This window comes from Panthera uncia, chromosome D2, assembly GCF_023721935.1.
Source record: "Panthera uncia isolate 11264 chromosome D2, Puncia_PCG_1.0, whole genome shotgun sequence".
NCBI classification, from domain to species: Eukaryota; Metazoa; Chordata; class Mammalia; order Carnivora; family Felidae; genus Panthera; species Panthera uncia.
Window position 1 is genome coordinate 44,781,126 of NC_064818.1, and position 13,231 is coordinate 44,794,356.

General features: G+C 46.0%; 1 protein-coding gene across 6 annotated transcripts in view; it reads left to right on the forward strand.

Moving 5' to 3' along the window:
• Window positions 1-13,231, forward strand: part of WDFY4 (WDFY family member 4) — a 298,336-nt gene that overhangs the window by 13,785 nt on the left and 271,320 nt on the right. For all 6 annotated transcript variants that reach the window (XM_049645347.1, XM_049645343.1, XM_049645342.1 and 3 more), the window contains one exon: window positions 7,597-7,847. In XM_049645347.1, the coding sequence (XP_049501304.1) occupies window positions 7,614-7,847 (234 nt within the window). In that variant the 5' untranslated portion in view covers window positions 7,597-7,613. The remainder of the gene's footprint in view (window positions 1-7,596; window positions 7,848-13,231) is intronic.

Genomic DNA, 13,231 nt, shown 5'->3' on the forward strand with positions numbered 1-13,231 from the left:
GAACTTGGATCCTGTCCCCACCTTGTGACATCCCGAGGAAGGAGGTGGTATGGTTAGGGAGAAGGGTGGGGGCTTTGGAGCCAGCCATACAACACTTGCAAGGTGGCCACCTGGGGAAGCAACCAAACCTCTCTGCATCTGGCTTTCAGCTGTAAACTACTGCCTTGCTCTTTGCTCCCTCAAGGGTTGTTTTTGGGAAGAGAAGGTGAGGTGATACAGAGATAAAAGGTAGGGCCGTGAAGAAGTAGGTGGTCAGAGAGGTGAGGTATTACCGTGATGAAGTGTATAGCTATCTCCCCGTTGCACTGGATATAACCACGGGGGACGGACTGAGACCTCCACCGCCTCTCCTTCTAGATTCTTCTGTGAGTCCTCTTTCCACCTCAGAATGTATTTTTTGTAAGCCAGGTTTATTGAGGCGTAATTTACGTACAAAACATGTTACCCTCTTTAGTGTGGCCTTTCTCGTGTGATTGTATGGTGAGAAACGGGGAGACCACCTCTATCTTGAATTTTATCGTAGCCGCTCTTTGTCACCAGGTCTGAGCTGCTCCACAGAAGGCACTGAGTCCCAGGCTTCCCTGTGACCTGCCCGGTTGGAGAGTGGCTCCACATACCTTCCTGCCCCGTTTCCCCCGGAATGGCTTCCTGACATCTTAGCTCCAAGGGCTGCTAAATCACAGCTTTACGTCCTGAGCTTTTACCTGTTGGCAAATCACTTCACAGAAGGTCAGGGATGAAACGGTCAACCGAATGTTGGTTTCGCAGCCCCCAGGCCTCACCAACGCGGCTGATTCTCCGGGCTTCAGCACACAGCTGCAGGCCGGAGGCCCTGGGTGCTCTGCTTCTGACACATTACAAAGCAGAGCTCTGACAATGTCATGTTCTGCAGGGTGGGTGGGCTGGGAGCGAGGATGGGCAGCGATACCCATCTGAGGGGGCCCACGTGGCCCACTCCCAGCCCTGGGAATCCCTCCCTCTACTGTCACTGCCAACTCATCGTCTACTCCCCGTACACGGACAGGGGAATCTCTCCCCCGCACCCCCCACCCGCCACACGCAACCGCAGGCCCTTAGCCCCCTCAGGTGCCTCTCCATCCGTTCGGCACTGACTCATTGCCCTACATCTCTTCTGCGGTCAATGCATCGAGGCCAGAGGGTGGAACTGAGACCGCCGGGGCCATTTCAATGAGGAGACACCTAGTTTCAGAGAAGGGAAGTAACTCGGTTAAGGCACCACAGCAGACCAGCTGCCCTGTGACTCCCATCTCAGCCCTAAGGCTCCCCTTCGGGTTGGGGGCTGTATGAGTGGGCAGGTTCCTGCCCAGTGCCTCTCTCTTGCTGCCTCGTGCAGGCTGCAGGAAAGCAAGGCCTCTGGTCTGCCTGGTGGGGCAGGGGAAGAAACATGACTAAACTGTGCTTTGCGTCACATGCCGCGAGCCCGACCCAGACGGGGAAACAGCTCACTGGCAGAGAGGGGGCCTTGTTGTTCCTGGAGTCCCCCGAGGCCCCCTCCCCCCACAGCTTCCAGTCCTCTGGTTCTGCTAAAGCTATCTTTCCCTTTACCTCACTCCATCCCCACCCCTGCCCTACCTGCCCCTGCAAACTCCCACCTCTCCGAGAAATCTTTATAGGGTGGCAAGTCTTCCCTCAGCCTGGGTTACCTGCCAAGCAGTTGTCCAAGCCCTTCTGTCTACCCAGGGCCTCAAACCAGCCCTTGTTTGAGTATCACCTCTGGTGAGCATTGCTGTCTGCTGACCCAGGATGGACTCTGCTTTGGCCCCTGACTGACAACAGGGCCCTGGAGAGGTCACTTCTCTGCTCTGAGCCTTGGAAGCAGCTACAGATGAAGGCTGATAGCTTTGACCTTGCTGGAAAGCAGGAAGATTCCATGAATTGGTGCAGGTAAATGTCTGCACCAAGGAGGCACCAATAAATGCCCATCTACCCTCCACCATCCTAGAGAAGACATGTGCCAACACTGACTTAATCCCGGTACCCCTGGAGGGGTCCTGTTACTGTCCCTTTTTATAAATGAGGACACAGGCACGGATGGGTTTCATCACTAGGTTTAAGCCCGTTGATTCACACTGGAGAGGCCTAGTTCCGGAGTCTGTGCTCGTGGCCACTATGCTGCATGTATGAGAATAGAATCCATGGAAGTTTGAGCCTTGAAGTGGTGTTTGTTTATTTTTTTGTTGCTTTTTGGGAAAAATGCCCCCAGCTCCCATTCCCATAGGGTGAGGCCAGGGAGGTGGGGTCAGGCATCTGCTGGGTTGGAACCTATTTCTTTTTGAAATTTTGATATTTGTTCCTCATGGAGTTTTTGGCATTAATTTTGACTTTTAAAGATACTTCACTAAAGCGTTATTTTTCGTGGCTGAGATTTTTGACATCCCTTACCTCTTGTGACTGAAGTAGGGATCTTACTTGCCTCATTAATCCCAGCCCTCCAGTGCACCTCCCCCCAGCTTAGCCTGTTTTGCCCTGGATAAGAAAGTGTTAGCACCTTCTTACAAGAAGGCACTTTTGATAATGAAGTGGATTAGAATGATTTCTTCTTGCCCATTCTTCGAGTAGCCCCGAGAGGTCAGTTACGCCTTGTGATTTTCCTTTTGCAAATAAAACTGAAGTAGGTCTAGGGTGATGAGCAGAACCAAGAGGGGGGATGGCTACAGCTTGACATGTGAGTTAGACAACTTCTCCGTGGGATTTCATGGATCCTCATTTGTCAGAGATTCTTGTTTTTAAAGCCTCTCTATTCAGGGAAAAACGATTCAAGTGTTTCACTTCTGTAAATATGGCTTCTTAATTTCAGAGGAAACCTGAAGGGGTTTCTGATATCTCCCCTGGACATCCACCTACTTTCCTCAGGGCCACACTTTCACCTTATCTTGTCACCTGCCTGTTCTGAAAATGTGGCGTGGCTGCAAGCCTACCGAGGCGTGTTATTGAATGACTCTATTAGTAGCACCTGGTAGGTGTGACCGCAAAATGTGATGGAGGCAACACTTATCTTGGCCCTATCAGCCATCCCGTGCATTGGGGTGTCTGTGCTGGCTCTGTTGGGGATGGAGAGAGTGGTTTGGACACAGGGACAGTCCAAGTCTGGGGGAAATTCAAGTAGAGATCTTGGAGCGAGGGGGGAAAAAACTTGTTTTGAAGAGGAGTCTAAACTACAGACAGAAAGATCCGGGTGCCGTCAGCATATAGGTTCATTCATTCGTTCGTTCATTCGTACAGTAACATTTGATTGAGCGTCTGTGCTGTGCCAACCCCCGACATAGCTGCAGTGACTTCCTTCAGAGCTAGCATGCAGTGCCTATGTGGCTCTCAGGGGAGTAGCTTGAGGGAACTCAAGAAATGAGGACACTTGGCATCTGACTCCAGAAAACCACTGCAGGGGCCCCTGAAGGAGACTGAGCAGCAACCAGACAGAAAGAAGACAGCAGAATATGTGGGGGGATGCAACACAGAAGCCATTGCTTTTGTGTGTGTGCACAAGTCAGCACCGTTGCTTTTTAACCTACCAAATGAGCAGGAATTAAAAAGCGATAAGTGAAGAAGAGTGAACTCCTTTTTGTAATTTTTTTAATGTTTATTTTTGAGAGAGACAGAGTGTGAGTGGGGAAGGGGCAGAGAGAGATTGGGAGGTACAGAATCTGAAACAGGCTCCAGGCTCAGAGCTGTCAGCACAGAGCCCGATGCGGGGCTCGAACTCGGGGATGGTGAGATCATGACTTAGGCTGAAGTTGGACGCCTAACAGACTGAGCCATCCAGGCACCCCAGGAAGTGTGAACTCTGATACATTCTTGGTCAGAGGACTATACATTGATGCAGTTTTTAAGGAGAAGTGGCTTGGAAATACGTGTCAAGGTACAGCTATTTATATTCTAGGAATTTCAGGATGTATTAAATCTATTATTTGTTCATGGCTATAAGAAAGACTTAGACACAAGGCCTATCATTATAGTGTGTTTATAGTAGCGAATAATTTGAAACTACTTAAACATCTACGTGTAGGGGATTAATTAAATGAATGACCAGCATGACTCTACCGCCACCGTAAGCCGTTCAAAATGAAGATGGGGCCCCTGGGTGGCTCAGTCGGTTAAGCATCCAACTCTTGATTTCGACTCAGGTCACGATCTCACAGTTTCGGGAGTTTGAGCCCCACTTTGGGCTCTGTGCTGATGGTGTGGAGCCTGCTTGAGATTCTCCCTCTCTCTCTGCCCCTCCTCTTCTTGCACCCTCTCTGTCTTTCTCAAAAATAAATAATAAATAAAAACAAAATGAAGATGCGGAGGACCTTTGGCAACACGAAAATTCATGATACGTTTTTGTGACAAACAAAATTCTAAACTAATTCATCAGAAAAATGGATTGCAAGAAGATATTTGTGATTTGTAAAACCAACAAGGGACAAGTTTCTTGACTATACTCCCTCCAAGCAACAAGAAAAAGACAGGCAAGGAAAAATAAGCAAAGGTTATGAATAGTCACTTCACAGAAGAGGAGCTGCGAATAGCTAAGAGGCATCTGAGATGCTCAGACTCCTTAGAGAAATGCAAATTAAAATAACAAAGAGGGATCGCTTTACTTCAATCAGATTGGCAAACATTAGAGCACGGGTAATTGGGGAGATGGTAGAGGAGCCTGTGGGGAAAGTGTGGTCTGGTGCCAGCTTTCTGGAAGCATCTTAGTTCATGGCATTCAGTTGAATGAAACAGGTGTGTACCCTTGACTCCTGCCCCCAAGTCCATATGCAGAGCCAGTCATATCCAGCCCCATGAAGGGCCCGTCATGGGCATATCCAGAACGAAATTGAGTGCACTGTAGGAAGTCATGGGCAATCTGGCCATGACTGTGGAGCGACACGTCAAAGAGGCATGCGATGCCCACTTTCTAACATGGGGCAGCAGTTAGAAGGGATGCAGCTGACAAACACAGAGACGCATGCTAGGTCTGAAGGCGCAACGCTGAGTGAAAAAGTGAGCTGCAGAAAAGATGCAGAAAGTCATTCAGGGAACTTGAAATGCCTGTATTCAGAAATCATATCACCTGTGTCATGTTTTGTTTTGTTTTTAATGTTTATTTTTGAGAGAGACAGAGAGAGAGAGACAGAGTGCAAGTTGAGGAGGGGCAGAGAGAGAGGGAGACACAGAATCCGAAGCAGGTTCCAGGCTCCAAGCTGTCAGCCCAGAGCCTGACATGGGGCTCAAACCCACGAACTGTGAGATCATGACCTGAGCCGAAGTTGGGCACTTGATAGACTGAGCCACCCGCCCCACCTATGTCATGTTTTATAAAGACCTGTGTTGTTAAGCAGGTGGGGTGGGCGGGATGGGGAAGAAGGGAATGTGAGTGGGGAAAGGAGGGCTAAGGAAGAAGTGAATAAACTGACAAAGCCAGCCAGGAACGTGGTCCAGGTCAGGGAAGACTGTGCTGGAATGTGCGGCACCCCACCACCTGCCCCCGAGGGTCAACCCAACAAAGGAAACAAAACTCCTACCAAGCCCCAGCTAACCAACCATCAAAAGCAAAAAGTATAAATAAAAAGTTTGCTTCAACAATATTAGGGAGCATGTTTTTTTTTTAAAGTTTATTTATTTTGAGAGATAGAGTGTACAAGCAGAGAAGGGGAAAAGAGAGAGGGAGGGAGGAAGAGAGAGAGAGAGAGAGAGTATCCCAAGCAGGCTCCATACTATCAGCGAGGAGCCTGATGTAGGGCTCGAACTCACGGACCATGAGATTATGACCAGAACTGAAATAAAGAGTTGGATACTTAACTGACTGAGCCACCCAGGCACCCCTAGGATTATGTTTTTTTTTTTAATCAAACATATTCATAGATAAACATGAAATACCGGTAATCATTTTTCTGGGTAAGGGCAAGTTAGTGTCACAGGCTCAGAAACAGCCAAAGTAAAACCAATGAATTACTGAAGTAGTGATTAGTGAAAACAGATTGTGCACATACCAAAAAAGACAAGTTTGCCAAGTGGGAACACTTTGCTCAGGGGTCTATTGTTATAAAGCAGCTTATATAGTGAGAAGGCACCGACTATTCTTCGCAGTGATTGGTTAAAATATTAGAATTTTCTTAAATGACAGGGAATTGGTCTGTGGTTGCCTCATATCAACCTTGGAAGACAGTTTAAGTTTTGTTTCTGATTTTCAGAGTTCCAAGCAAGAAATGACTGAGATCAAGTTAGTTTTGCAAAATAAGTGACGTTAAGCTTTGCTTGTAGGACTAAACTGGTATTGTCCGCTCAGAGAATTTTCGAGGCTGGTTTGCTTATTTCAATACTCGGTATGCTTCCTGATACTCTGTTCCTTTCCTACCTTGACACTGAACTTCCATGGTTTTTGTAACAAGAAAATGAAGTTTGAGAGTAGTAAGTACATGTGTTGGAAGAAGCATCAGGGACTCATGGAGTTGTGTACATAAAGGGTGAGAATGATTCAAAGAGGGATGGTTTATCTGGCCACATGACCCTTAGTTCACCCCCGTTCTAGCCTGCAGGGGGTGTGTGTACTGGGCTAAAAATAAAGTGTGGCACAGCCCCTCAGCTGCCGTAGCCCAGAGAAAAATACTGGCGGGTCTGTTTCTTGTGCCCATCTGTCTGGTTGCTGCCCCATGATTGGTGGTTGTTGGTCACTGGACAGACTCCAGGATGGACTCCTACATGGTGACGTCATGGTTGGGGAGGGCTTCTTGTAGGAGAGCTGGACATTCTGGGCTCCACTTGGAGTTTCCTGTACTCCTGACAAACAAACAAGCATTTGTTGTGCTGGGAGTCAGTCATGACTCTAGTTAACCAGAGACTGGGACAACTGAAAAGTCAAGGACACAAATAAAGGCACCTTCTCAAGGTTACCGATCTGGCAAATCGGTCTTTGGCTACTTTCATTGCATAAATTCTTGTCCTCATGCCTACTGACCCAAGATCTCCGGCTTGCACAAGTCGCCCGTGTGCATGCTAATAAAGGAGGTCTTTTAAGTTAGCATGGGGGTTTAGAGTCCTTTTGAGGACAAAGTTCTCTAAAAATATTGAATGTGAAGCAAATAATGCTGAGAATGAAAAACCTGTAACCTTTTAGGCTCATATGGTAGAAGGAAGTTACAACTGAAGTACAGAATTGCATGCTTGTACAAATACTGGTGAGGCATTTGTGCATATCCCTTCTACTTTGCTTTTTAAAAAAAGTGTGGCATCATTTAATAAAAACAAAAAACAAGCTTTGGTGTTAACGGTTTGCCTTTCAACTGGATGTCTACCTGCCCATATGCCTTTGGCCCAGCCAGTTTCCTTTTTTATACAGAGAAAATAAGAGTGCCCATCGCTCTCATGAGTCTGTGTAAAGAGCCCAGCAACGGTGCCTGGCACAAGTTAGATTGTCAATATAAGTCACGTCTAAGTCAGAATCTCTTTTTTTAAAAAGTCTCCCTATTTTAGTCAGTTTCAGATTCTTAGAGGAACCATCCTCAATAGGAACTGAACTGAATGAGTACAGTACCTTGTCTCCCAATCAGCTTCATCGGGAAGTGCTGTGACAGGACTTTACATTTTTGTTTTTTGTTCTGAATTCAGATCTGCTTTGCTAAGGCATGGAGGCAGAAGATGTTTCAAGGGCTGAAGACAGAGCTGAGTGTCCAGGTTCCAAAAATGAAGGCCAGCCTGATGTTGCTCAGCCTGACTTCCCACATGGAGGCCAGTCTCCTGGTCCCACTGCTCTCTGGGAGATGCTAGAAAGGAAGTTTCTGGAATATCAGAAGTTGGCTCACGGAAGCCCGGCTGAACATCAGCAGAGCCTGTTGAATCTTCTCCCACTGTTCCTAAAGGTCGGTATTCTTGTTTTTGAAACCATAAGATAATACGGTGCTCTGGGGAACACTTCTGGGATGATCGGAAGCTGGAGTCGGTGGTTTTAATATCATCACAAGTGGTCCCTGGTGGGTTGCTTAGAGGGGAGTGTTTTGCTATGTAATAAAAATGGCAAGCAAGGCTCATCTCCAGGATGAGGAAGAGTTGGAAAGAACAGTTGGCTCTTGAGTAATACTGTCTCCTTAGTTAAAAAAATTATATTGTTCAACCACAATCCCAACATAGGAGCCAGAGAAAGACCAGCTCCTCTGGAGCTAGGAAAGGAATGTGTTTCCTGGGGTGCAGAGTTGGTGGGTAACCTCAAACACCAGCATGCCAACAGTGGGGGGCTTGGGAGAACCTGGTCACAGGCCCATGAGGGAAGCCCACGTTGTCCACTGGGCTACCATTCTGGCCAGTGGCAGCTGGTGACAGCTTGGGTGCAAAAGATTCCCTTTTTTGTCTCAGAACAAAGGTGCTGCCTGTGAGGTCTGCTTTATAGTTGCATATATTGGAGTTTGAGTTGCAGAGTTGGAAACTTAAAAAAAATTTTTTTTATGTTTATTTATTTTTGAGAGAGAGCGATAGAGTGTGAGCAGGGGAGGGGCACAAAGAGAGAAGGATACACAGATCTGAAAAAGGCTCCAGGCTCTGAGCTCTCAGCACAGAGCCCGACGCGGGAGATCATGAGATCATGACCTGAGCCAAAGTCAGATGCTTAACTGACTGAGCCACCCAGGCGCCCCCAGAGTTGGAAACTTTTTATGAGAATTTAGTTTTTGCTTGACTATTGATTTGGAGTTATTAAAAAGAAAACATATAGCTACATTCAAAGCTACATTCAGAGAATATGAGATCCTTTCACATTTGAAACTAGACTAAGACAGATGGAGACTTTGGCAGGTTTTTTCGGGAAACTCCCTTGTTGATATATCTCATCTAACTTATTAGCCAGAAATAATTGAGGATCTCCAAAGGTGGGAATCTTCTTGAGATCATATTTCTAGGATACATTGAACACTTAGGCATGTCTTTCTATAAAAAATTTTGTCAGGTAGCTTACTGCCCATTAACTCATTGTTTTCCTCCATCTTTTGGACTTATTATACCCCATCTATTTCATTTCACAGACTGGATAACTGGAGCATAGGGAATGTATAGGAAAAGAAGAAATAGGTTAGGAGACACAGCTCAGGTTTCTCATTCCTAACCCTCCCTGCCCTGATGACCCTAGCTTCTGGGGAGGTGGGGGTGGTTGAGTCTTCCCCAGTTCTCAGGTCAACTTTGCTTTATGGAAGGAAAAGTGTGAGCCACTGCCTGCCCCCCACCAAAATTTGCTGGGAAGTGAGTGGATTCGGCCATTGCCTTGTCTCTTTCCTACCCATCTGGGCAGCCATAGCTCTGGAAAGGACTCTCATTCAAGAGCCAGGGCTTGGTCCTTCTTTACCTCCTTCCAGATTGTTGATTTTAAGTTCATTCATTTGTTATACATATATTCATTAAGCTCTTATACCCTGTGCTGGGGCCTGGGGCTATGAGCACTAAGAAGACAGATAGAGGTTTTACTGTCATGGAATATTTAGTCTAGAGTGGAAGATACTAAGTAACACCCAGAAGGTGTTTTGTCTGGCTTCTAGGGGTTAACAATGACTTTGTGGCCCTTTTTTCAAAATGGAAAGTTTTCACATGAAAATCAGATTTCCAGTTTTCTCTTGAAAATTTTGGTAGATGCAATACTGATAATTGGGTGGAGATGGTTAGGGGCACCCTTTTTAGACAGAAGATGGTCTCTACTTCTCAGTTTTTCTCCAGTTCCCCCATTCCCCAATATCTTTCGCCCAACACACAATACTCATTTATGTTACCTGATCTGTAGGCATTTGAGCTTGTGCCCTCATGCATAGCAAGCAGTTCCTATCACTGAACGTTGATATTGGTTCATGCCTCTCAAGCTCTGTTCTTGTAACTAGAGACATAATGGCCCTATTGTTGAACACACAGACTTTGGGGCCAAAGAGAGCAGGTGTCTCAAGTCCTGGCTCCATTGCTAATTAGCTGTGCATCCTTGAACAAATGATTAAATATTGTTGAACCTCAGTTTCTTCATCTGTAAAGTGGAACCAATAGCACTTTGCTGGAAATCTGTGAGGGTAAGATTAAGTAATGATTGTAAAGTTCACAGCACATGGAGGGCACAGTCATTACCTTTCCACCAGCCTCTAGGATACTAACTGTGTGTGTGTAGTTTGAGATACTATTTCCACCATTCCCCAAACTGCCAACACAATCTGATACGTTTCGAATCCCTGAAGCTCACCTCTGATGAACCCTGCAGAAGCAGAATTATTATCATTTCTTAAAATCTATATTCTTTTATTAAGCCCCACATGTCTACAAACCTGTTGTTTCTTTTAAGCTCTAACTAATAAAACCCCACCAGAGCCAGAGACCACAGGCTTCTTAATTAAGAGTTGGGGGGGGACACCCAGGTGGCTCATTCAGTTAAGTGTCCGACTCTTGATGTCCACTCAGGTCGTGATCTCATGGTTGTGAGGTTGAGCTCTGCATTGGCTCCACACAGAGTGCAGAGCCTGCTTGGAATTCTCTCTCTCTCTCTCTCTCTCTCTCTCTCTCTCTCTCTCTCAGAATAAATAAACTTAAAAAAAAAGTTGGTAGTGGAAAGTAACATGGGGAAGATCAGAGGGTTTTTTGCCTTTCTTTCTTTCTTTCTTTCTTTCTTTCTTTCTTTTCTTTTCTTTTTCTTTTTCTTTTTCTTTTCTTTTCTTTTTTCAGTATAGTGCAGATAAAATCTGATGACTAAGAACATCCATATGTTCTTATGAACATTCCATATACTAGGAATACAGGTCCTTGTATAAGAAGTCAAGCTTGAAACCACTCTGTTCTGAATTTTATAACCACAAAACAGTGTTCTTCAAGGTTGCCTATAAAGAACTCCCTTGGAAATATGAGAATTTCAAAAGTTATGCTAAAGCCTTAGTCATGCATCGGTTGTCATGGTAACCATGCCCCCATTGGGCTCTGAGACAACCGAGTGTATCTAAAAGAGTCTTGGACTTCTTTGTTGGGTGGAGCTCAACTGTCTATACCTGACTCTTTTCACTTTGGGCCCAAGGAAAACTAAGATTATCTGGAATATTCTGGTTTTTGTTTGTTTCTTTTTGAGAGAGAGAGAGAGAAAGAGAGAGAGAGCACAGGCGTGAGTGCTGGGGAGGGGAAGAGGTGGGGGAGGGAGAGGGGCTGCCATGTGCCTTGACCTGGTGAGTCTTGAGATTTGATAACAGGCATTGTTATCAAATGCCTCTGACCCTCTCAGAGCTGCTTCTTTCACATCTTCTTCCCAAAGAACTTCCCTTTAGCCTCTTTGGCTTTGTCTCACATTTGATTCCTCTGAGCCTACAGTGGACAACGTTCTCCCTAACTCTGCATTAACTGCTAGGCAAGTACAAGGATGCACTTCGTTGGCTCTGAAGTACCTCCCAGCCCCGTTGCCTCCCAAGTTGAAGAACAACTGTGGGGTTGTTAAAAAGTGAACCCACTCAACATTTTGGATACACTATTGGTAATAAGGAAAAGCCTAATGGAATTTCAGGGCATTGGACCCCTGGCAAGGAACGGCTCTGAAAGGATGAGTCAGAAAGGAAGTTCTCATCCAGAACTACAGGCTTTCCTCCCCCACCAGTCTCCCTCAGTTCTCTCCATATGTCAAAGAGGAGTTCTTAGCCAGGGCAGGTGATCAGTTTCACTGATAATCGCTAGTAATATTCACCAAACTCTAACTACCTAAACTAGGCATTTTGTTTAGTGTTTATAAGCCCCCCTAATAACTCCATGAAGAGAGTGCCATTTTTTATCCCAGCCTTGTAAATGAGGAAAGAGAGGTTTAGAGATGTTGCATAACTTGGGCAAAGTCGCTTAGTTGTTAGTAAGGAACAGAACTTAACCTGGACACTCTGGCCAGGCCTGTGTCATTCACCACTGGGGTCCCTCAGACAGTGCTGGGGTTTTTGTAGAGCAGAACTCATTTGGTTCTTTTCCTGTCTTATGACTCAGTGGACATATGGCTCTGCCTGGCTAGTACCGATATTCCCCTTGGGTACAAAAAGGATGTCATCCCCTATACATGTGATGTTTAGATAGCTCCAGGAGGTTGCAGACAGGGAGGTTTTATTGCATCACACAGGAAGCAGCACAGAGCTAATGACTTCTTAGCATGCAGAACAGTGTTTTTAGGAAAGATTTTGTTGACTGTTGTTTTCATGCCATGAGCCTTGGGCTTTGGTCTTTCTAGAACCCTTCCTATCATAGGATCTCACACCAAGAGAAGAAGGCATTCGTCTAGCAAGCATGGGTAGGTCCTGCTGGCCTTTATGTTGAGTTTGCTTTTGGGGAAAATGAACCACTTCATGTCCTCACACTGCACGGAGATAGTTGGTAATAATAGACATGGGGAAAGCTAGAGCTATAGATGTGGTTGTTGGAGATTGTTCTTAGAATATGTACTTTGAGGGAAAACAGGCAGTGAGATAGGGGAACCCTGGAAGTTAGTGTAAGACTCCTCACTGTCTGGGTTCAGACAACCTGGGGGTGGGACACATGGGGAAAAAGAAAGAGAGCTGTGGATGTGGTAGGTTACAGATGCTGAGAATGAGTCTATACTGCGCCCTTCAGGAGATGGCATCTATATCTCTTCCCCTGGGATCTGGGTGGATTTGTGATGGCTTAACTAATGGAATAGGGCCAAAGTGATGTGTGCGGGTCCAGGCTTCAAGAGACTTGCAGCTTCTTCTTCCTGTCACTTGTCACTCTTAGAACTCTGCTGCCATGTTGTGAGGAGGTCTAAGCAGCCCTGAGTAAAAGCCTATATGTAAAGGAACCAAAACCCCTGACCTTGCTGCTGACAGCCAGTACCAACTCGCCAGCCATGTGAATGTGCCATCTTGCAAGTGGATGTCTAGCCCATTAGCTGCCCCAGCTGCAAATCCATGAAGAAAAGAAGCCACTCAATTTTGGGGTGGTTGTTATAGAGCAGTCTATAGCCAGAACAGTGGGTAACAGTGGAGGGAATCATTCATTTCCTAGTGCGGAGGGATTGGAATTAACATTAAATCAGTTGTACTTGGACGTGTGTGTGCACGTGTGTGTATATGCATGTGTGCAGATACACAGGTATGTACAGGTGCTCTTAGACTAACACCCGTGCCAGTGGTGTGGAGTTGATGCCATTGAGCGTGGTCAGTCATTCCCACAGAAGCCACACGTGGACCCAACTGAAAATGGAAGATAAAGAAGTAACATTAAACAGAATAATAAGGATGACCAATAATCGTTCCCAAGTGTA